The 22,976-nt window shown below is 43.5% G+C and overlaps 2 protein-coding genes across 7 annotated transcripts in view; one reads left to right on the forward strand and one right to left on the reverse strand.

Moving 5' to 3' along the window:
* The window catches only part of GTF2H3 (general transcription factor IIH subunit 3), an 18,888-nt gene extending 10,134 nt beyond the window's left edge, over nt 1-8,754 (forward strand). The window contains exons 9-13 of one of the 2 annotated variants that reach the window (XM_069960922.1): nt 821-874; nt 1,257-1,325; nt 2,372-2,544; nt 4,416-4,452; nt 8,120-8,160. In XM_069960922.1, coding sequence (XP_069817023.1) covers nt 821-874; nt 1,257-1,325; nt 2,372-2,542 — 294 coding nt within the window. In that variant the 3' untranslated portion in view covers nt 2,543-2,544; nt 4,416-4,452; nt 8,120-8,160. Of the gene's footprint in view, nt 1-820; nt 875-1,256; nt 1,326-2,371; nt 2,545-4,415; nt 4,453-8,119 lie in introns of both variants that reach the window. The other variant, XM_069960921.1, reaches the window with a different exon arrangement.
* Nucleotides 8,755-8,992: 238 nt separating this feature from the next.
* On the reverse strand, nt 8,993-22,942 carry LOC138785235 (uncharacterized). 5 transcript variants are annotated; one of them, XM_069960935.1, is made up of 5 exons: nt 18,793-18,860; nt 17,387-17,464; nt 16,664-17,016; nt 11,854-12,156; nt 8,993-9,965 (listed from the first exon to the last, which is right to left on the reverse strand). In XM_069960935.1, the coding sequence occupies exons 3-5, from the start codon at nt 16,811-16,813 to the stop codon at nt 9,813-9,815; spliced, it is 606 nt and encodes a 201-aa protein (XP_069817036.1). In that variant the 5' UTR covers nt 16,814-17,016; nt 17,387-17,464; nt 18,793-18,860; the 3' UTR covers nt 8,993-9,812. The 5 variants fall into 5 exon arrangements, 2 of the variants coding, with proteins under 2 accessions (XP_069817036.1, XP_069817035.1); XM_069960934.1 differs by lacking the exon at nt 18,793-18,860 and adding an exon at nt 17,819-17,888 and having other exon boundaries at nt 16,664-17,464; XR_011362087.1 differs by lacking the exons at nt 16,664-17,016; nt 17,387-17,464; nt 18,793-18,860 and adding an exon at nt 22,906-22,942.
* Between the last annotated feature and the right edge of the window lie 34 nt (nt 22,943-22,976).

Genomic DNA, 22,976 nt, shown 5'->3' on the forward strand with positions numbered 1-22,976 from the left:
ATTCGCATATCGTTCTGTGTAAACAGTTGTTCACCGATATTTCCTATGTGCGAGATAGGCTTAAGCGATCGTAAAACAATCTCAAAAAAAAATTTCCGGACGATATATCGTACCATCTAAACGCTGATCGCTCTGAAAAAAAAATTGTTACGATCGGGCCAATTATCGTTTCGTGTAAACGCAGCATTACACAGGACGATAATCGACCAAATTGGCCAATTATTGCTCCGTGTAATAGAGACAACGATCAGCCGATAAAATGTTCATCAGCTGATCGCTTCCTTAGATCCAGACTTATGATCATTGGCCGCCGACCGTGCATAGCTACGTGTAATAGTGATGCGCAGCTGATGATCGAACAAACATTTAATACGTTACCTATCCATGCTCTTGGTGTCCTCCTTCGCTCTGGATGCGTCCCGGCCAGTGATTTGCTGAGTGGCTGTCAGCTCAGACGGGCCGCTGGGAAGCATGCAGAGCGCAGGAGAAAACCGGGAGCATGGACAGGTTATGTATTTAACTGTTTGGGCAAGGGCTGCACAGACATCACTAATGATGTCTGTGCAGCCCTTGCTAAACAATTATTGGGCTGTGTAATAGGCCCAGTAAATGAGCACTGATCTAACAGATCAGCGCTCGCTTACAATATTGATTGGCCCGTATAATAGGACCCTTAGAATTAATTTATCATGTGCGCTTTTTTTTTACCATTGTGTCTAAAGAATAATCTGAAGAACCAATGGTAAGGAAATTCCCTGCAAAAAAAAAACTCATAAAGATAAAAGATGAAAGATAAATTGTTCCTTCCTCTTCTCCTCAGAACATTCTCATTGATGCGTGTGTACTGGACGCAGAGTCTGGACTTCTCCAGCAGGTATGATCTTAGTTCTAGTTCTGAATGCTCGATTGATATATTGTTTTTTTAATAAAATTTCCAGGATAACTTGTCATTTATCCACTAAACCTCTGCCCATTCTGGACTAAGTAGTCAAGTGGGCGGGTCTACTTAGTGATCAACATCTCTCTATATGTAGACTTACACACAGACTGCTGTCAGTCACTGAGTAGGGCTGCCCATATGACTGCTTAGCCCTGAATAAGCAGAGATTCACATAAAAAACGTATCCTGGAACTTGTCCCACAAAACTACAAATCACTTTGGAAACTCCCATGCAGTTTGCTTATGTCTGTGTATGATAAAACTGAATGAAGCAGCACTAGTTTATACATGTCTGTCTGTTCTGCTTGTGTTACAGGCCTGTGACATCACAGGGGGGCTATATCTGAAGATACCGCAAGTGAACTCCCTGCTGCAATACTTACTGGTAAGAGATTTTTTTTTCCTTCTTTGTGAAAAGAACTGTGATCTATACTTTCCTTCACATTAATTTGTAGACTGATATTAAAGGAGTACTCCTGCAAAAAAAAAAAAAAAGCTTTGCAGTCTTCCAGTACTTATAAGCTGCTGTCCTGCAGGAAGTGGTGTATTCTTTCCAGTCTGACACAGTGCTCTCTGCTGCCACCTCTGTCCATGTCAGAAACTGTCCAGAGCAGCAGCAAATCCCCATAGAAAACTTCTCCTGCTCTAGAAAGGTCCTGACATGGACAGAGGTGGCAGCAGAGAGCACTGTGTCAGACTGGAACAAACACACCACTTCCTGCAAGACATACAGCAGCTGATAAGTACTGGAAGACTGGAAATTTTTAAATAGAAGTAAATTACAAATGTATATAACTTAGACACCAGTTGATTTTGAAGAAAAAAACTTTTTACCACAGTAGCCCTTTAATGTTCCATTCCTGAAAGTGTATCTATCACTACAAATAACTTTTGACATGTCATCAGACCATTTAAGGGTGCCTTCACACCTACCGTATCGCAGCAGAAAATCCGCAGCAGATTTAACTAAATGAATGAACATAGCATGAAATCCGCACTTACAAATCTGCTGCGGATCCGCAGCGGATTTGACAGTGCGTATTTAATGCTGTGTTCATTCATTTAGTTAAATCTGCTGCGGATCCGCAGCGGATTTTCTACTGCGATACGGTAGGTGTGAAGGCACCCTAAAAGTTATTGATTACAGCGGCTCTCACTGCAGACATCCTTCCTGATTAGAAGATATAGCCGGGGAGAGATAGCGGCAGCGCGATCCACTTCCCGGCTATATCTCCTGATCAGAGCTGGTCAGTGATACATGTGGTGGCAGTGCTTATTCAAAGGCCGCAGTCCGCTGGTTCCCGACGTTGAGAAGGGACCTGGGACGTGATATACTTTATTTTGTTCTTTCAGACTATGTTTAATTCCAGACTGACACCTCACTGCAGTATGTGCTTCGCTTATCTGTTTTTCTTATTTTTTGTTCTATAGTGGGTTTTCCTTCCTGATCCGGATCAAAGGTCACAGCTGAACCTTCCCCCTCCTGTTCACGTGGATTACAGGGCAGCGTGTTTCTGCCATCGGAACCTGATAGAAATCGGTTATGTGTGTTCTGTCTGTCTATCAAGTAAGGATCTGCCAAGGAGAAAGTTTACTTCTTAATGGTGCGTTCACACCTACAGGATCTGCAGCTGATTTTCTGCAGCAGATTTCATTTAAATAACTGAACACAGCATCAAATCTTCTGCAGATCTGCTGCAGATCCTGTAGGTGTGAACGCACCGTAAGGGTATAAACCCACACACCGTATATGCAGCAGATATGCAACAAATACGCAGCAGATTTGTTGGTACAGATTATGCTGTGTTCAGTTATTTAGATCTAATCTGCTGCGAGTTTGCTGCGAGTTTGCTGCGAGTTTGCTGCGTATCGCAGCAGTAAATACGCTGCATATACGGTGTGTGGGTTTATACCCTTAGGGTACGTTTACACGTACCGGATCCACAGCTGATTTCTTACTGCGAATTCGCAGCGAAACCCGCTGCGAATCCCTGCCTAGTAAACTCTATGGGCAGACAAACTTGCAGGATGCATATCCCGGTGCGAGTTTGTCTGCAGCCCACCCCGTTAATCCCCCGGCTGCCGGAGCCTATACTTCACCTGGTCTCCAGTTCGGCTTGCTTCAGGGCTCCCTGTGTCTTCACGTCCCGCTTAGCAAATCAGTGCGCTACAGCGGGGCAGCACACTGATTGGCCGAGTTGGACCTGCCGAGAACCCCCGAAGGAAGCCGGAGCGGGGAACAGGTGAAGTATAGGCTCCGGCAGCCGGGGGATTAACGGGGTGGGCTGCAGACAAACTCGCAGCGGGATATGCATCCTGCCCATAGAGTTTACTGGGCAGGGATGCGCAGCAGGTCTCGCTGTGAATTCGCAGCGAGAAATCCACTGCGGATCCGGTATGTGTAAAGGCACCCTAAAGAAAGTCTGAAGGTGGCAGTACACAGCCCAGATTCTCTTGCTGTCATCTTCTATCTCAGGGGTAGGAAACCTTGGCTCTCCAGCTGCTGCAAAACTACAACTCCCATCATGCCTGGACAGTCAAAGCTTTATTCTAGGAAACCCACAGATCGCGAGACAGAATGGGACATATTACTGATGTAGCACCGCATCCTCTACTGGTTTTCTTGCACCATAATGCTATCTGCAAGTGGCTGTCATATCCTGGAAAACTCTGAGTGAGATGCAGTGCTACACAAGTCAGACCCCAATGATCATAATGTCATGGCATGTCCTAGCAATATTACATCAATTTATGAAATGGGAAAACCCATGACCCAAGTTTCATTTTTTATTATGGCAAATGTATATGCAGAAGTGATTAGTTTATTATCATAAATAGAGATGAGCGAACCTGGAGTATGCGCGAGTCCATCCGAACCCGAACGATCGGCATTTGATTAGCGGTGGCTGCTGAAGTTGGATAAAGCTCTAAGGTTGTCTGGAAAACATGGATACAGCCAATGACTATATCCATGTTTTCCACATAGCCTTAGTGCTTTATCCAACTTCAGCAGCCACCGCTAATCAAATGCCGAAAGTTCAGGTTCGGATGGACTCCAGCATGCTCCAGGTTCGCTCATCTCTAATCATAAACAGTTGCAGTTCTTCTGTTTTCTTACCGACATTGTTATACAAGAATCTGGTTTCCGTAGGCAATCGCTCCACTGTCTGATTGAACTATAAGAATCTACATGCCGCCCAATAGTAACTTGTCTTTATACCCAGATACAGATATAAGTATCCTACTGACCTATATTGTAACAGATACTTAAAGAGGTTGTCTGGGAAAAATGAACTTTACCCTTATCAACAGGCAGGGTGTACAGAGGTCAGACCCCCCCGTAATCTCTTACTTTTCCCCTATCCTGTGGATAGTGGACAAGTTAATTTTTCCCGGACACCTCTTTAACTTACTTGTCCAATCTTTATTTTATTTACAGTATTTTCTTTGTCTTTCTTTTTTATTTTTTTTTTAGTATTCTGTAATTTCAGTCCCATCTGCACAACCTGCGAGTAAGTATTATAATTGGCGTCTCATATATATCACTTTTGTGAATTGGCCATCAAAACCCTTTAAACTCTGTTAAATGGAGGTGGCCAAAATAGTTATCATAATGGGTGCCATTCAGGAGCAACCGAGCTTGACATTGCTGATTTCACACATTGCCGTTTTTGAAGTCTCCGATATGTTCCTATAGCACACAGGGCGCTGAGGATGAAGGTAAGTTTCTTACCTCGATCCTTGGTGCCGTTTTCAGGAACTTTGTAGTTCAATTAATATGCTAATGAGGCGGTTTGGTGCACTGGGGGTGGCATCACCACCCTTGTAATGACTATTGGGGCACCGCTGTGCTGTCACTTTGACCACCCACTCATCACTGCAGAACACTGGATGAATATTCATTAGAAGGGGCCGGCCAGGGGTGGATTGGAGGGTGGTAGTCCCCCCTCCAGTGCAACAAACTGCCTCATTAGCATATGGGTTATATTACATAGTTCCTGATCAATCAAGGTAAGAAACTTCATCCTTAGCGCCCCATGCTCTATAGCAGGAGTACTCAACAACTTTTAGTGAGGATCCGTGTTTTGTTACTTTTAACAACTATTTACATACGGAATTAATGCTTATTAGCGGGAAAACTGGCATATTTTCTCTTTCACCAGCCCTTTGATATTAGGTACAAAGAGGTGACTGCCCTGGTATTATATAGCCCCCCTGTTTCTCCCCCAGTAGTATATAGCCCCCTGTGCGCTCTCCCCCAGTAGTGTATAGCCCCCATGTGCGCTCTCTCCCAGTAGTATATAGCCCCCTGTTGCTCCCCCAGTAGTATATAGCCCCCCTGTGCGCTCACCCCCTGTAGTATATAGCCCCCCTATGTGCTCCCCCAGTAGTATATAGCCCCCCTGTGCTCTCCCCCTATAGTATATAGCCCCCCTGTGAGCTCCCACCAGTAATATATAGCCCCTCTGTGCTCTCCCCCAGTAATATATAGCCCCCCTGTGCTCTCCCCCTGTAATATATAGCCCCCCTGTGCTCTCCCCCTGTAATATATAGCCCCCCTGTGCTCTCCCCTTGTAGTATATAGCCTCCTGTGAGCTCCCTACAATAGTATATAGCCCCCCCCCCCTGTGTGCTCTCCTTATAGATGGCCCCCAGACAAAAAAAAACTAACAAACCACAACTCATCTAGCACCTCGTTCGCCGCTGCGGCTGTCTTCTTCTTTTCTCCTGTCGGCCCGGCCCCCGGCTGATACGCGCTCTCTGGGGATTCCCCAGCAGAGCGCGCACCAGTGACCTCAGTGTATACTTCCCGGAAGTACAGGACGGCGACGCACACTGAGGTCTTTGGTGCGCGCTCTGCTGTAGAATCCCTGGGACGTCCCCAGAGAGCGCGTATCAGCTGGGGGCCGGGCTGACACTGCCGCGGGAGGCATTGCGGAGCGGGACCTCCTAACCGCCCCGGATCCGGTCCGTCCCGGGGTGGTTAGGAGGTCTGACCAGGGGTCCGGACAGCTGGCCTCCGTGGTCCAGGTTTGGACCGCGGTCCGCCAGTTGAAGACCCCTGCTCTATAGGAACATATCAGCAGTATAGATACTTCTAACCTGCTGTCCTCTACATTTACCCATAATTCATTGAGACACAGCGGGACTGAATGCATGTACACATGATACTGCAGTGTTAGGGATTATAAGTTTAATATATATATATATATATATATATATATATATATAATTATATATATATATAGAGAGAGAGAGAGAGAGAGTATATTTTGTTTAAACATCCCTTCAAGGAATGAAATTACAAAGAAACTGGTGTGGCACACGCCACTCTGTCGAGCATGGGGCACTTGCTTAAAGGGAATGTGTCAACTAAATTTTCTTTTACTGATACTAAAACTTGTTCTTTTATTCTAATTTGTTCTGTTTTTCTTTTAATTCTTTTTCCATTTCATTTTTTGTACATTGTTATGGGGGTGGCCATATTGCCTGGGCTGGTCTTAACAGCATTTAGTGACAGGCTTTACAGCGAGACTCATGGACATAGGCGACAATATTCAAACTCTGTGCCCTTGAGATGTTGAGCGTACTCTGTGTCCTTTGAAGAGGTCATTCCACAGGGAGCTGCTATTGTCTCCTCTATCTGTATCTAGTGGTGTCACATGACGCTGCAATGCTGTACAGATCACTTTACAGCAGTCTCCTCATCACCACAGACACAACAGGAAGTCTCAGCTTAGTTTTAGCCCCAGAGGTGAGAATGAAAACTGCAAGATATCAGGATTATTTTATAATATAGATAGAAAACTCTAACATTTGCGAAAACTACCAAAAATTCTTTAAAATATTATATGTAACATAAAAACCTTATTTAAACAATGTAATTTCCTGATGACACATTGCCCTTTTAAATGCCCTTTTAACTACTGCATCAAGGCTTCACTTCCTGGATAACATGGTGATGTCACTTCCTGGATAACATGGTGATGTCACTTCCTGGATAACATGGTGATGTCACTTCCTGGATAACATGGCGATGTCACTTCCTGGATAACATGGTGATGTCACTTCCTAGATAACATGGCGATGTCACTTCCTGGATAACATGGTGATGTCACTTCCTGGATAACATGGTGATGTCACTTCCTGGATAACATGGTGATGTCACTTCCTGGATAACATGGTGATGTCACTTCCTGGATAACATGGTGATGTCACTTCCTGGATAACATGGCGATGTCACTTCCTGGATAACATAGCGATGTCACTTCCTGGATAACATGGCGATGTCACTTCCTGGATAACATGGTGATGTCACTTCCTAGATAACATGGCGATGTCACTTCCTGGATAACATAGCGATGTCACTTCCTGGATAACATGGTGATGTCACTTCCTGGATAAAATGGTGATGTCACGACCCGACTCCCAGAGCTATGCGGGCTGTGGCTGCTGGAGAGGATGATGGCAGAGGGACACTGAGGGACACAGGGCACTGGGGGGACACTGACCACCCCTCTGCTATCATCCTCTCCAGCAGCCACAGCCCGCACAGCTCTGGGAGTCGGGTCGTGACATCACATCACCATGTTATCCAGGAAGTGACATCACCATGTTATCCACGAAGTGACATCGCCATGTTATCCAGGAAGTGACATCGCCATGTTATCCAGGAAGTGACATCACCATGTTATCTAGGAAGTGACATCACCATGTTATCCAGAAAGTGACATCACCATGTTATCCAGGAAGTGAAGCATTGATGCAGTAGTAAGTGCAGGGAAAAAAGCACTTTATGACAATTTCCCGTAATAAGTCTATATTGGGGATTTGTATAACTTTTGGCATCAATACCAATTTGACTTTCACTCAGTCTTATGGTCTCAAATTTCCATGTTTAGCTATGTTCACACACAGTATTTTTGCAAAATAGCAAATCTACTCAATTTCAACAGTGTGGGAAAACCACTTCTGGTTTTGGTTGCAAAATACTGAGCAAAAATACTGTGTGTGTGAACATAGACTTATACTGTATTACTTATTGACCGACGATCCAATTTAAAGGAACATTCACTGTTAAAAAAAAAATTCCATGAGACCATAATCTCATTGCCCAGAAATATTATTTATATACATATAAAATAAGACTGATACTACTACTCCTGTCTTCCCTTACAGGACCGCCTTTAAGATCTCATTGCCGCCAGTTATGAAGGCAAAGAAGAAGAAATTAAAACCTTTGTTTTAGGAGGAGGTTGCTACGTGAATTACAACAACAAGCCTTAGACGACCTTCTCGGACCTTCTTTAATATTTAACGGTATATCATATTTTAATGACAAAGTGTCAAACAACAAGACGGCCATAATTCACTTGTCACAAAGAGAGCGACATGGCGACAAAGGAGCAGCTGCCGCAGGAAGTGTTCATATTCAGCCGATGCTTATTACAGTCATGGAGACTAATTCATTGATTATTACCAGAGTTTATAAATCATTCACAATGCTTTGTTATATACCCAGAAGAACATTTGCTCATTGTGGAATTTTTTTATTTGTTTCCGTTATTTATATATGCACAATTTTGTAAAAAAAAAAAAAAAAAAATTAATAATAATTAAAATGTGGACAGTTTATGAAGTGTTTTTATGTAGATACGGACACATTTACTTAATGAGAAAGAAACTGCAAGGTTTATCATATAGATATTAAAAGATATCCTTTTTTTGAGTCTACAGCGTCAAGGTAGATCTGTTTCCATGGATACAGAATGCAGACTAACCCTGTCTAGTGTGATAGTGTTGTCAAGACCTTAAAGAAGGGGTAAGGAATCTTGGCTCTCCAGCAGTTTCAAAACTACAACTCCCATCATGCCAGGCATGATAGAAGTTGTAGTTTTGCAACAGATGGAGAGCTGAGGTTCCCTACCCCTGCCTTAAAGCTTACCTGTCACATATTTTGAATCCTCCCCTCCTGGAGACTAACCATTCCTTCCATACTTGTTATAATCTATTTAGTCTCCTTTCCCCAGTTCTGAGTTGCTGCTTTCTGCTGAAGACACAAAAAACTGCGTGTGAGCTTTCTCTCAGTCTCCCCCTCCCTTCTAAGAAAGCTGATGTAAACAACATTGTTTACAGGCTGTTTATACACTGTGTGAAGCCAGGAGGGTTATCTGAGGTAAATTTTACTTGTATGCTTACTGTAATAAACCTTCCCTGCATTACAGAGAGAAGAAACAGCCAACGAGGGAGCCGTGACAGAGGGGAAGAGGGAGTTGATAGCGGAGACGGATTAAACAGCTCCCATACTGTTTTTTGTCTCTTCAGCAGAAAGCAGCAGCTCAGAACTGAGGGAAGGAAACAGAATAGATTATGACATGTATAGAGGAAATTGTTAGTCTCCAGGAAGGGGGATGATTCAGTATGTATTTTACCTACATTTAAAGCCTCTGTCACAGTTATTGTTTAGCACTGGCAGGTGGAAACTGACAGACCTCGCTGACGTTACTGGGGTCCATCAGGTTTTCTGCTCACATCCATCATTTTACCCGAGTGAGGTCGCATTCACACGTTCCGTGTTGTGCACGCAACACGGACGTGGAATGCATGTAACGGGGAGAGGGATGAGCGGGTTATTTCCCATCCTGCTATTGGGACAAGATATTTTGTGGATTAGCCAGAATGCCAAGACCAATTCAGTGAAATAGTATAGGTACGGGTGTGCTTAGAGTTCTTAGTAGGTAGTTAACGCTTATCAGTATGAGACACAATGAGAGCATTATATCAGTGTATTATATGACAGCGTTCTCTTTCTGTGTATTGTTGTCTTTGCCCTCTGCGAGACAGAACGTATTACTGTATTTTCCTCAGTCTCTTATTTAATCCTGTAAGTTGTCCGGGAAATAGTTTTGCCGATGTTTTCTGAATGGAGGGCAGAGAAACATCTCTCGCTTCGTGTTAGTTTAGGCGTCTTTCCATGCTGATCCCTTGTAACTGGTAGCAGAGTGCCGAAAAAATGCTGCGAGTCCTGAAAGAGAGTATTAAAGAAATGATGGGGAAAAGTATGTTTGTGTGGGTATTCGCGTGTACATAAAATGTGTGTAATATATAAAAAAACATGGAGGGTTTCCTGGTCACCTCCACACTGGTTATGGCTAGATGCCACCACTTGGTCATCTGGCTGTGTAGTATTGATCGAACTTGCTTGTCCAAACCCAAGCACTTGGCATTTGACTCCCACCGTCTGCAGAAGTTGGATGCCGTCCTAAGACTGCCAAGAAAACATCTTTCCAGGACTCCCTAGGGCTGTATCCAACTTCTCCAGGCACCGGAAGTCAAATGCCAAGTGTTTGGATTTGGACGAACGTTGCGACACCCAATTTTTCGGCAAGTTCGCTCAATACTATAGCTGTGACAATTTTTTCGTTGTTAAAGTCGTTCAGATCCTTAGGACCCTAATACACAGGCCGATGCACTTTCTAAACGACCATCAAACTTGTAATTACAATGCTGGAAAATCGTGAACAGGGCGATGTGAGCGATTGCTCTATTGTTTGTGTGGCCCTTTGCTGCTCTCATTCATTGGCTGCACATCCTCTATTACATAGGGAGATTTGTGACCAATTATTATGTTTTTTTTTGTTTTGTTTTTTTCCAAAAGGTCAGATAAAATCTGTTAGGGCTAGAGATGAGTGAATCGGGTTCGAGTCGATCCGAACCCGAACGTTCGGTATTTGATTAGCTGGGGCTGCTGAACTTGGATAAAGCTCTAAGGTTGTCTGGAAAACATGGATACAGCCAATGACTATATCCATGTTTTCTACATAGCCTTAGGGCTTTATCCAACTTCAGCAGCCACCGCTAATCAAATGCCGAACGTTCGGGTTTGGATCGACTCCAGCATGCTCCAGGTTCGCTCATCTCTAGTTAGGGCTTATTTTCAGGCCCTGTATTGTATGGATGCTATGGACGGGCCAGCCCTGTAGTGGGGTGTTTCCCCGCCCAGCATCATGTATCAATATCATACTGGGAGCAGGGAAACTGTTTGAATCTCCACAACACTGTAATGACAGAGCCGCAGAGATTTTAAAGGGGTACTCCTGCGCAAAATCTCTTTATTTCAAATCAATTGGTTTCAGAAAGTTATCTAGATTTGCTTCTTTTTATTTAATTTTTTGCTACTGTTTATAGGTTTACTTCTATTTAGAAATCTCAAGTGTTTCAGTACTTATAAGCCACTGTATGTCCTGCAGGAAGTGGAGTATTCTCTCCAGTCTGACACAGTGCTCTCTGCTACCACCTGTGTCCATGTCAGGAAATGTCCAGAGCAGGAGAGGTTTTCTATAGGGATTTGCTGCTGCTCTGGACAGTTCCTGACATGGACAGAGGTGACAGCAGAGAGCACTGTGTCAGACTGGAAAGAATACACCACTTCCTGCAGCACACACAGCAGCTGATAAGTACTGGAAGACTGAAGATTTTTAATTTGACGTAAATTACAAATCTATATAACTTTCTGACACCGGTTGATTTGAAAGAAAAAGATTTTCGCTGGAGTACCCCTTTAAAGGGGTTATCCAGCGCTACAAAAACATGGACACTTTCCCCCCTACTGTTGTCTCCAGTTCAGGTGCAGTTTGCAATTAAGCTCCATTTACTTCAATGGAACTGAGTTTCAAAACCCCATCCAAACTGGAGACAACAGTAGAGGGAAAGTGGCCATGTTTTTGTAGCGATGGATAACCCCTTTAAATCTCAGTGGCTCTATAGTGAGACAGCTGCGTGGCTCTGTCATTACAGTGCTGTGGTTACATGATGCCTGGCTGGGGAAACACTCCACTACAGGGCTTCCCTGTCCATAGCCTCCATACAAAACAGATTTGAATGATTTATCCATATTTTGTGGTATTACTTACTTTAATGTGACTCCTGCCATTGTACCGATCAGGAATACAAGCTGATCTGGATCCTGATTGGTCTCTTCTGTATCCGGATGCGGTGGATATAGTCTCCAGGCTTTGAGTGCAGGATGTGATGGATGAGAGATTAGAAAAGTTCATTGTAGACAGACTAGTTCTGCTTCCTCTGCCTCCCTCTGGAGTGGAGAGACTTCTAGCTCTCGGGGCCAACCTCCTCTTCATCAGCAGTGTAAACTGTTTCTTCTCTTCGTTTAGTTGCGCCATTCTGCTCAGCTGGCAGTGATCTATCCTCCTCAGTGACTGGAAAACATGCAAACACATTTTCTCAATGACCATGTCGCTAGGATATGTCCCATGGGTTATCAATTTGAGGCTATGTTCACACTATGTAAAAAGAAGGGACACTTTTTTACATGTTCCTGCAGCTGGTACTGCCATATCGGCCGTAGGAACGTCACTTTATTTTATTTGGATTGCTGACATATTTGGGTGTGCCTGCAATCCAATTAACCATTAGACTCTTTAAAATGTACAGCTGTTACAGTGGCCATACATTGCGTAAACAGAGTAGAACAACGGCCGTTGTTCACATTCTAGTGGGCGAAAATAACTGACATGTCAATTATTTGTGGGGTCGCACTTAACAACGGCAGCTATTCAATACTGTGTGGGAACAACGGATGGTCTTCTCAGAGAGTTCAATGCAGTGAATTATTTTAAGGCAAGAACGGACGTTGTTTTAATCGCCAACAACGGCTGTTTTGGTCTAAAATACAATATGTGAACATGGCCTGAACAATATGCAATCCACAGCTCACACAGGCCAATGTGAAATTGCAACGCGCGATGGCCAGCTCCGGTGGAAAGGCGCGCGGACAGACATCGGAATTTGGCGGACATTATCCGCGAGAATTCCTCAGTATGAACCCACCCTCAGGGTCCATTTACACAGAAAGATTATCTGACAGATTATCTGCCAAAGATTTGAAGCCAAAGCCAAAAACAGACTATAAACAGAGATCAGGTCATAAAGGAAAGACTGAGATTTCTCCTCTTTTCAAATCCATTCCTGGTTTTGGCTTCAGATCTTTGGCAGATAATCTTCCTGTGAAAATGGACCCTAAAGCCCCTATTCCACGGCCGACGAGAGGAACAAATGAGCGCTGTCAGCGCTCGTTTGCTCCTCGTTCCCTGCTCGCTGTTGCCGCTACTACACGCGGCAGCAGCGAGCGGGTGAGTGCGGGAGGGACCGCGGGGAGCTGCAGAGGGGCTGCCCGGGTGATTGCTTGATCGTCCGGGCAGCCCATAGAGGATAGTGGCGGTCCATTACATGGAGCGATGGCAGCATATCGCTGCTATATCAGTCGTTTGTCTTTCAACATGTTTGGAAGACAAACGACACAACGATCGTCGGCTGATCATTGCCTTCTATTCCACGGGACAATTATCGGCCGTAACGGCCGATAATTGTTCCGTGGAATAGGGCCTTTAGTCTATGAAAGAATATTGACAGAATGAGTGGCCGGCCGGGTAGAGGACTGTGCTGCCACAATCTATCTCGGTTATATCTTCTGATCAGAGCTCGTCCTGGCAATGAGACCCACTGTGATCAATAACTTGTGAAATGTCTGATGACATGTTAAAAAAATTTAAAGTGGCCAATTAAATATATTTTTAAAAAAATATAAAGTTTTTTCATCCCTCCCCCAGACCAGATACTCTTCCACCGCTAAGTAAATGGCGTCAAATATAATATCCAGGTGCTGCCACACCTTCCTTCTTTATCACTTATGGTGTTTTTACACGGAACGATTTATCGTTTGAATTTGCACGATAACGGTCGAATTCAAACGATAATCGTACGTGTAAACGCAGCAAACGATCAAGCGACGAGCGAGAAATCGTTCATTTTGATCTTTCAACAACTTCTCAAATCGTCGCAAAAAATTCGCAGATCGTTCCGCGTAAACATTCTTTCAACGATAGGCTTAAGCGATCGCAAAACGATTTTTCCGTACGATGTATCGTTCCGTGTAAACGCTGATCGTTATGAAAAAAACATTGTTCATTCTAAATCGTTAATCGTGCGATCGGGCGAATTATCGCTCCGTGTAAAAGTACCATTAGAATACAATGAAGTCGATCATTCACCATTATCCAATTTAATTTCTACCTCACCCAATCTATGGGAACTGTTGTTGTTTTTTTTTCACAATGGCAATTTCTGCAGCGCATGCTTCGTTTACACGGAGCGATAATTCGCCTTATCGATCGTTTAACGATTTTGAAGCAACAATTTGGTTTTTATAACGATCAGCGCTTAGACAAATAAATCATTAGAAAAATTGTTATTGCGATCGTTTTTAAGATCGCTTAAGCCCATCTTTCACATAGGGTGAATCTTTGAAAGACTGTTGACACGAAGCGATCTGCGAATTATTAGCGAACAACGAAAGACGATTTGAGAACATGTTGAAAGATCAAAATGAACAATTTCTCACTCGGCGCTTGATCGTTTGCTGCGTTTACACAGAATGATTATCGCTCAAATGCGATCGTTATTGCGAAAATTCGACCGATAATCGTTCCGTGCAAATGCAGCATTAGAAAAGAGAATGGGCCAATTGTTGGCTGGTTTTAGACATCCAGAGAGCACAGGTTCCTCACAGGCTTCTTACATAGAGACCCCCGTCCAATGTATTGTGTATATAGCACCTTGTTGTAACATTATTAGAGGTGTAAAGACACTTACTACATGACAATAAGTAAACAGGAAGACCCCTGCGGTACATGAAACTGGCTTTGTTGCCTGACGGCTGAAAATAGATGCTGCACAATAACAGTTATCGACAATATATTGATGCTGCATAGGTTTGGCAGGACTGCATGGACTACCCGCAGCAACAAAGAATCCATAGTTAAAGGTTTAGGGGGAGATTTATCACACATGGTGAAAAGTGAAACTGGCTCAGTTGCCCCTAGCAACCAATCAGATTCCACCTTTCATTTTTCAAAGAGTCTGTGAGGAATGAAAGGTGGAATCTGATTGGTTGCTAGGGGCAACTGGGCCTGTTTCACTTGATAAATCTCCCCCTTCACCAAGTTCTAATTAATGAATTCACATAAATTCTAATCCAACAGGCGAATATTTTTTACATGCCACTTTTTTTTTTTTTTAATCTGCCTGGTTTCAGTATTCACCCCCAAATTTGCCTAATCTGGGATTTGCACCCAAATTTATAATTTGCGACTTTTTTAAAAAGTCATATCAACTGGTGCAGGCTTATGTATGGTCATTACCAGGTGACTATGTCTGCACAATTTGTTTGTGAATATTCTGAGAATATTTTATTAACAAATTTATGAACAGTTTGTTGAATTAGTCCTATTTGGCTCGGTAAATAACAAAAAAAAATAACAAAAAAACAACATACTCCATTGAAAAATCACATGTTTTAGACTCAAAAGTAAATGTCCCCCATAGTGTTTATGGATTCACTCTTTCACATGGATTGATAACCTTTTTGATAACTTTTGGAGTAGAGAATGAAAGTATATTAGAGAATGATGGTACCACATTAGTTCACCATAAGTGTTTTTCTTTAAATATTTTTAGTCAAGCTGAGACATAATACTTAAAGGGGTACTCCAGTGAAAATCTTTTTTTTTATTTTCAAACCGTCAGTTTCAGAAAGTTATATAGATTTGTAATTTACTTCTATTTAAAAATAACAAATCTTGCAGTACTTATCAGCTGCTGGATGTCCTGCAAAAAGTGATGTATTCTCTCCAGTCTGACACAGTGCTCTCTGCTGCCACCTCTGTCCATGACAGTTCCTGACATGGACAGAGATGGCAGCATAGAGCACTGTGTCAGCCTGGAAAGAATACACCCAATCCTGCAGGGCATACAGCCGCTGATAAGTACTGGAAGACTGGAATTTTTTTTTAAATAGAAGTAAAATTACAAATCTATATAACTTTCTGTTAATTTAAAAGAAAAAGATTTTCGCTGGATAACCCCTTTAATAACCATTGTAAAGTTGCATCGCTCATTTTACATCTTATCGTTGTGATAACAGGAGAAAAGATCCAATAAAGCTTCATAACAAAACATGTATGGTAACATATGTGGTAACATGTACATTCGGTAACTTTCCGCATCTTGGCCGAGAAACGAGAGAGAGAAGAAAAAGAGAGAGTTTACCATAACTTGGTGTTGAATAGGTGGGTCCATTTACACAGAAAGATTATCTACCAAAGATTTGAAGCCAAAGCCAGGAATGGATTTGAAAAGAGGAGAAATCTCAGGCTTTCTTTTATGACCTGATCTCTGTTTATAGTCTGTTCCTGGCTTTGGCTTCAAATCTATGGCAGATAATCTTTCTGTTTAAATGGAGGACCCTTAGGTTATCGTTAAATCGTTCGAATCTAAATGATAATCGTTCGGTTGAATAGCAGTTAACGATTAACGACTGAACGAGAAATCGTTGATCATTTAATAAGACCTGGACCTATTTTTATCGTTGCTCGTTCTCAAATCGTTCGCATTGAATAAGACGTCGATAGGTCGTTCGCAGTAGTGACGAACGCAATAGCGACAACAAGACGACCGCAAGAACCATCATAAGTAACGACTATCGTTCCATGTAAATGAGTGAACAATTTCAGGTCTTTCGCAATAGCGGCCGTTTGAATTGTTTATCGTTAACGATTATGCAAATAATCGTCCTGTGGAATAGGGCTCTTAGCGTGAACCGTCTACACCCCCACATCCGCCATCAGAGTCAGCACCCCCATCACTCACCTCTGTCAGGCTCCTCTGCTCCTTTAGGAATTGGTTGGTCACATATTGTCGAGCGGTCATCAAATCCGACAAGCAAAGCGAATAAAACGGATCATTTTTATACAGAAAAGCCAGTGATGCTCCGGAGTTCGAGTCCATTCTCAGATCCATAACCTGGGTTCAGAGTGCAGAGAGCGGACTGCAGGAGCTGCACTCCTTCATGTGTTTGTGGACATAGCCGTCAAGGTTTCTGCTTATGGGAGGGATGGGAGGAAATTCTATCTGCTTTGGTCAATTTGACATCACCTCCTGGGAAAGTCTTGGGAGATTTAGTCATTCCTGGTGGCCAAACCTTTGGGAGGTAAAGCAATCACCTAAGTGCAGTGAAGCGGGGATCTGATTACTGTGTGTGTGGTGGCGGCAGGGCCTGCAGACACTTCATCACATTCCTGTTGTCTATGCCTGGCATCAGATGCTTTCACAGCCGCCCTGGCATCAGACCTTAAACATGATCCTTCTTGTACTAAATATTCATCAGTCGGCTCTATACTTTACTTTACTCTGCTGGTAGAGACTGATGGCTGGTTAATGAATGAACCAGTGCGCTCTATATACCTATTCCTTTCACGAATCAGTGATCTGGACGGGGGAGATATCCCTCTCATCCTTTATATAGTTACACTGCTGCCACTTAAGTACAAGTGTGACACATTGAGACATTGCTCACTGACGCATACGATATACCTCCAGGGTGGCAAATACATTTCCCCTTTTTCATGGAAGTCAAATTGGCATTTCAGTCTGCAGAATTAAAGGGGTTCTCTGGAAAAAAAAATAATCTTTTACTTTAAATTACTTCTATTAAAAAATCTTTCAGCACTTATCAGCTGCTGTATGTCCTGCAGGAAGTGGTGTATTCTCTCCAGTCTGACACAGTGCTCTCTGCTGCCACCTCTGTCCATGTCAGGAACTGTCCACAGCAGCAGTAAATCCCCATAGAAAACCTCTGCTGCTCTGGACAGTTCCTGACATGGACATAAGTGGCAGCAGAGAGCACTGTGTAAGACTGGAAAGAATTCTCCTGTAGGACATACAGCAGCTGATAAGTGCTGAAAGATTTTTTTTCCAGCTGATAAGTACTGGAAGACTTGAGCATTTTAAATAAAAGTAAATTACAGATCTCAGGTCCTGTTCTCAAGGTCAGTCATTTATCCCTTATCCTGTGGAGAGGGGACAGGATGTTATGATGGGATAACCCCTTTCAATGCCAAAAGTCTGGTTTTAAGGTTTCTAAGGTGCCCTGAAAAAAAAAAAAAAACTACTATTATGTGCAACCAGCATCTTGTTGGTCTAATTTCCTATTACAATTTATTACAAAATAAGAAAATACTAAATGTCTAATGAATGAAATAGTTCCCAGGAATCGCGTCTTTCTAGAACATATTAATGCTTCCGTAAATGAGTGGTTACATATAGATAGCCCAGATCTATCAATCCGCCTGGAACCAAAATTATCTGGTTTTGCCCATGGCAACCAGTCGCAGCTCATAGGTCAAAGGGGTTTTCTGATTTATTCTTGCTTGCCCCCAATGGACAGGATACGGGACAGATATGAGATTGCAGGGGGCAGGGACAACCTTAGCTATGTGTGACTGTTGGGGGAGGGGGGGGTGAGTAGACTTATTAAGACTTTCCAGAACAGTCGTGCATTAAAGTAGGATACGTCGGCATACACACTCTTTGTCCTAATGGGGCCAGCACCTAACTCCAGGTGACTACCCTGTATGTAGCAGAAGGTATACCTGGCATGGACAATGTTTTCCTCAGAGAACGTAACTCGCTCCTAAAGATCTGGCGCTGCATGCTAGTAGTAAGCAGCACGGACTGTGCACTCTGGGGGAGATTTATCAAACATGCTGTAAAGTGAAACTGGCTCAGTTGCCCCTAGCAACCAATCAGATTCCATCTTTCATTCTTCACAGACTCTTTGGAAAATGAAAGGTGGAATCTGATTGGTTGCTAGGGCCAACTGAGCCAGTTTCACTTTACAGCATGTTTGATACATCTCCCCCTCTGTGTCCGTCTCTCTCCACCTGTACTGAAAAAGGAAGACCCTCCTACCAGGAACTAGCTCCTTTTTATAGTGTTACCTTAGCTAGTGTGTGGTGAGGAAAGAAGAGGCAGGATAGGAGGAAAATGAAGGAAATAAGCCTGCACCTGTAACAAGAGGAAACATAACATGTGACAAACCCATGAGACCTTCAGCTGTGCAGAGTGCAGTACATGCAATAAGTACAACAGTGACACCTTGTGGGAAAAAACACATAATACAATCTCCTTCATCCCCTTTTGTGTGAACCTGAGAGTTATGGTGCGATTACACGGAGAGATTTACTTGACAGATTTTGGAAGCCAAAGTCAGGAATGGCGAAATCTCAGTCTTTCCTTTATGACCTGTTCCCTGTTTATGGTCTGTTCCTGGCTTTGGCTTAAAAAATCTGTCAGATAAATCTGCCTGTGTAAACGCACCATTATACTTTATCCAGGTGTGTAGCACTTAGTGGCACACCTGTGATGGGACACTACACTATATACTACTGGGGGCAGCACACTAGGGGTCTATATACTACATTGGGGCAGCAGAAAAGGGGTCGATATACTACTAGGGGCAGGAGACAAGGGGTCTATAAACTACTGGGGGCAGAACACAAGGGGTCTATACTACTGGGGGCAGCACACAAGGGGTCTATATACTACTGGGGGCAGCACACTAGGGGTCTATATACTACTGGGGGCAGCACACTAGAGGTCTATATACTACTGGGGGCAGCACACTAGGGTTCTATATACTACATTGGGGCAGCACACAAGGGGTCTATATACTACTGGGGGCAGCACGCTAGGGGTCTATACTACTGGGGGCAGCACACTAGGGTTCTATATACTACATTGGGGCAGCACACAAGGGGTCTATACTACTGGGGGCAGCACACAAGGGGTCTATATACTACTGGGGGCAGCACACTAGGGGTCTATATACTACTGGGGGCAGCACACTAGAGGTCTATATACTACTGGGGGCAGCACACTAGGGTTCTATATACTACATTGGGGCAGCACACAAGGGGTCTATACTACTGGGGACAGCACACAAGGGGTCTATATACTACTGGGGGCAGCACACTAGGGGTCTACACTACTGGGGGCAGCACACTAGGGTTCTATATACTACATTGGGGCAGCACACAAGGGGTCTATACTACTGGGGGCAGCACACAAGGGGTCTATATACTACTGGGGGCAGCACACTAGGGTTCTATATACTACATTGGGGCAGCACACAAGGGGTCTATATACTACTGGGTGCAGCACATTATGAAGCAGATTCGCCCCTTCTCCCTGGTGTACGCCTCCCGTGCCCCGCTCGCCCGATGGGCCGGCTAGGGGAGCTTGAAGGGGGGGGGGGTGACGAGGCACCACATATATCATGATTTACGCCTGCTAACAGGTGTGCGCCTCTTAGTGAATCCTGCCGGGGGGAAGGGGGCGGGGCTTAATATAAGACTGGTGTACTTGTACGCCGGTCTTCATAAATCCCCCCCGGAGTCTATATACTACTGGGGGCACTTTACTTTGAATGCTCTGTGTCTCTCTCCAGCGGCTCTATAGAGAATGATTGAAGCTGCGGGTCACGCACCGACCCTTGGTTTCATTCCCAAAGGATGAAACCTCCGTGATCTCTATCCTGTGAATAGGGGACAAGCAATAATAAATTAGAAAACCCCTTTAAGATATGAAAGCTGAGCTGTGATTGTGCTTCTATACACAAAACCAGACAATTTTGGTTTCAGTTTGGTTGATAAATCTGGACTATAGCGTATTGGAAGGAACATACCCCGAATGATGAATGATGAATGATGAATGATGAATGCTGCTTATTATCCAGACCTACTGACTATAATGGTGCGGTGCGAGAAGTCAGGGCTGGATCTCATTTCACCTAATAAAAAGCGGAGTGATAATAATTGATGAGCTCGGATAAGGAGATAATGTTCCTTTGATACGGACAATGAGGTTCTTGTGCTTTGACAATAGTTTATTTATAAGCGAGAATTGTGTGTCTGAAAGGGACTTTATGGGAAAATCTCATCACAAAGAGAACGGACTGAAGAACGCCCGGAACAATGTGTCCTTCACTGAACTCCGGCTCCCAGCAGACTTGTTTACAGCTGTACTAGTGCGCTGTACGTGTGACTGCTGGCTGCGGTAGGTACTGTATAAAGGTTGGCTTATCTTAGTATGAGGCTATGTTCACACATTGTATTTTGTTTTTTTTTACAAAAAAGTGTCCGTTGTTTGATAATGACGTCCGTTATTGTACCTAAAAAGACGTGGTGTGAACATAGCCTTAGAAAACAAACACTTTTTGTGACTAATCCGGCATGTGAGAAATATTGATAAAAGTATGATGAACATTAAAGGGGTACTCCAGTGAAAATCTTTTTCTTTCGAAACAGAAAGTTATACAGATTTGTAATTTACTTCAATTTAAAAATCTTCAGTCTTTCAGTACTTATCAGCTGCTGTATGTGCTGCAGGAAGTGGTGTATTCTCTCCAGTCTGACACAGTGCTCTCTGCTGCCACCTCTGTCCATGTCAGGAACTGTCCAGAGCAGCAGCAAATCCCCCATAGAAAACCTCTCCTGCTCTGGACAGTTCCTGACATGGACAGTTGTGGCAGCAGAGAGCACTGTGTCAGACTGGAAAGAATACACCACTTCCTACAGGACATACAGCAGCTGATAAGTACTGGAAGACTTGATATTTGTATATAGAAGTAAATAACAAATCTATAAAACTTTCTAAAACCAGTTGATATGAAATAAAAAATATTTTTACTGGATAACCCCTTTAATATTAACCTCTGCTCAATCCCCATGCATCAAAGCAAATCTGTAGCCACCCCCCACCCCCCAGGCTCCCTCAAACCACTGATACCGTTCAGTAGCTGTCAGTGATTTATGTCCAGTGCTGGGTCCACAAATCTACTGGTGCTGTCCTTTTTATAAAAACACTCTTTTAATCCAGAATCCAGAGTGTCAAAGAGGCGGGGCCTAAAGTGTCTGTGTCCTAGGCCTGCTATTCCTCTCAGTTTGTTATGCCCCTGGGCCAGATTATCTCTGTCGGTGGTGGCCCAACTCTTGGGAAAATAAAAGTTGAATCTGATTGGTTGCTATACACCATGTTTGATAAACCTCCCCCAGAAAGACTATGTTCACACACTGCTGAGTGGATGGCCGCCATTTAATGGCAAACAATTACTGTTATTTTAAAACAACGACCGTTATTTGCCATTAAATGGCGGCCATCCATCAATTTTTTTTTATGAAGAATATCTGATAGATGATCTCCATGCAGCTCAACCGAGAAGTGCGTGCCTGGGCTATGTTCACGCAACGGGATTTAGCGTCCGCCATCGCCTACGTCCCTCATTTGTAAAACTGGCGTCTGTCTTTTTGACGGCCATAGAAAATGCCGTTGTGTGAACATTTCGTAGTCTTACGGGACGATTATCGTTCGCATAATCGTTAACGATCAACAATCTCAAACGACCGCTATTTCGAACGACCTGAAACCGTTCACCCATTTACACGGAACGATGAGCGTTACTTATGATCGTTTCTGCGGTCGTCTTGTCATCGCTACTGCGAACAACGTCTTATTCAATGCGAACGATTTGCGAACGGGCAACGATAAAAATAGGTCCAGGTCTTATTAAGCGATCAACAATTTCTCGTTCGGCGTTTAATCGTTAACTGCTATTCAACCGAACGATTAACACTTAGTTCCGAACGATTTAACGATTATCTGAACGATAATCATCCTGTGGAATAGGGCCGTTATACTGATGCCTCTGTATTATGGATTCACACTCATCCCTGCATTGTTTATCTATCTGTAGACCCAGGGACCCCAGTCCTAGTGATTGGGGGGGTCCTGGTGGTCTGTTCACCCCCTGCTCCAGAATACATCACCTATCTAATGACAGATTCAGTAATAGTTTTTTTTCATCTAAATTCTATGCACTTAGTATTTTCTCTACAATTTGATATCATTAACCACCAGTGTAAGGGTAAACTAACAAACTGAGCAAGTAATAAACCGCATCAGTGTGCACGTATCCATAACAAAGCCGCAATAACTACGGAACATCCCAAACTACTCCAAGCAGTAGGGGGAGAAAGAAGAAAAAAAACAACCACCCCCTCTTAGTAGAGTGACTCTTCCCTTTCGTTGTCATCCAAACACCCTATTGGCTAGTGAAGACCATGTG

This window comes from Dendropsophus ebraccatus, chromosome 3 (assembly GCF_027789765.1).
Source record: "Dendropsophus ebraccatus isolate aDenEbr1 chromosome 3, aDenEbr1.pat, whole genome shotgun sequence".
Classification (NCBI taxonomy): Eukaryota; Metazoa; Chordata; class Amphibia; order Anura; family Hylidae; genus Dendropsophus; species Dendropsophus ebraccatus.

Coding starts and splice junctions, on each gene's coding strand:
- LOC138785235 (XM_069960935.1), bottom strand. CDS start 16,813: ATGGATCTGAGAATGGACTCGAACTCCGGAGCATCACTGGCTTTTCTG. Junction 12,157..16,663: donor AGCAGAGGAGCCTGACAGAG/GTGAGTGATGGG, acceptor CATGTTTTCCAG/TCACTGAGGAGGATAGATCA. Junction 9,966..11,853: donor ATGGCAGGAGTCACATTAAA/GTAAGTAATACC, acceptor ACTCTCTTTCAG/GACTCGCAGCATTTTTTCGG.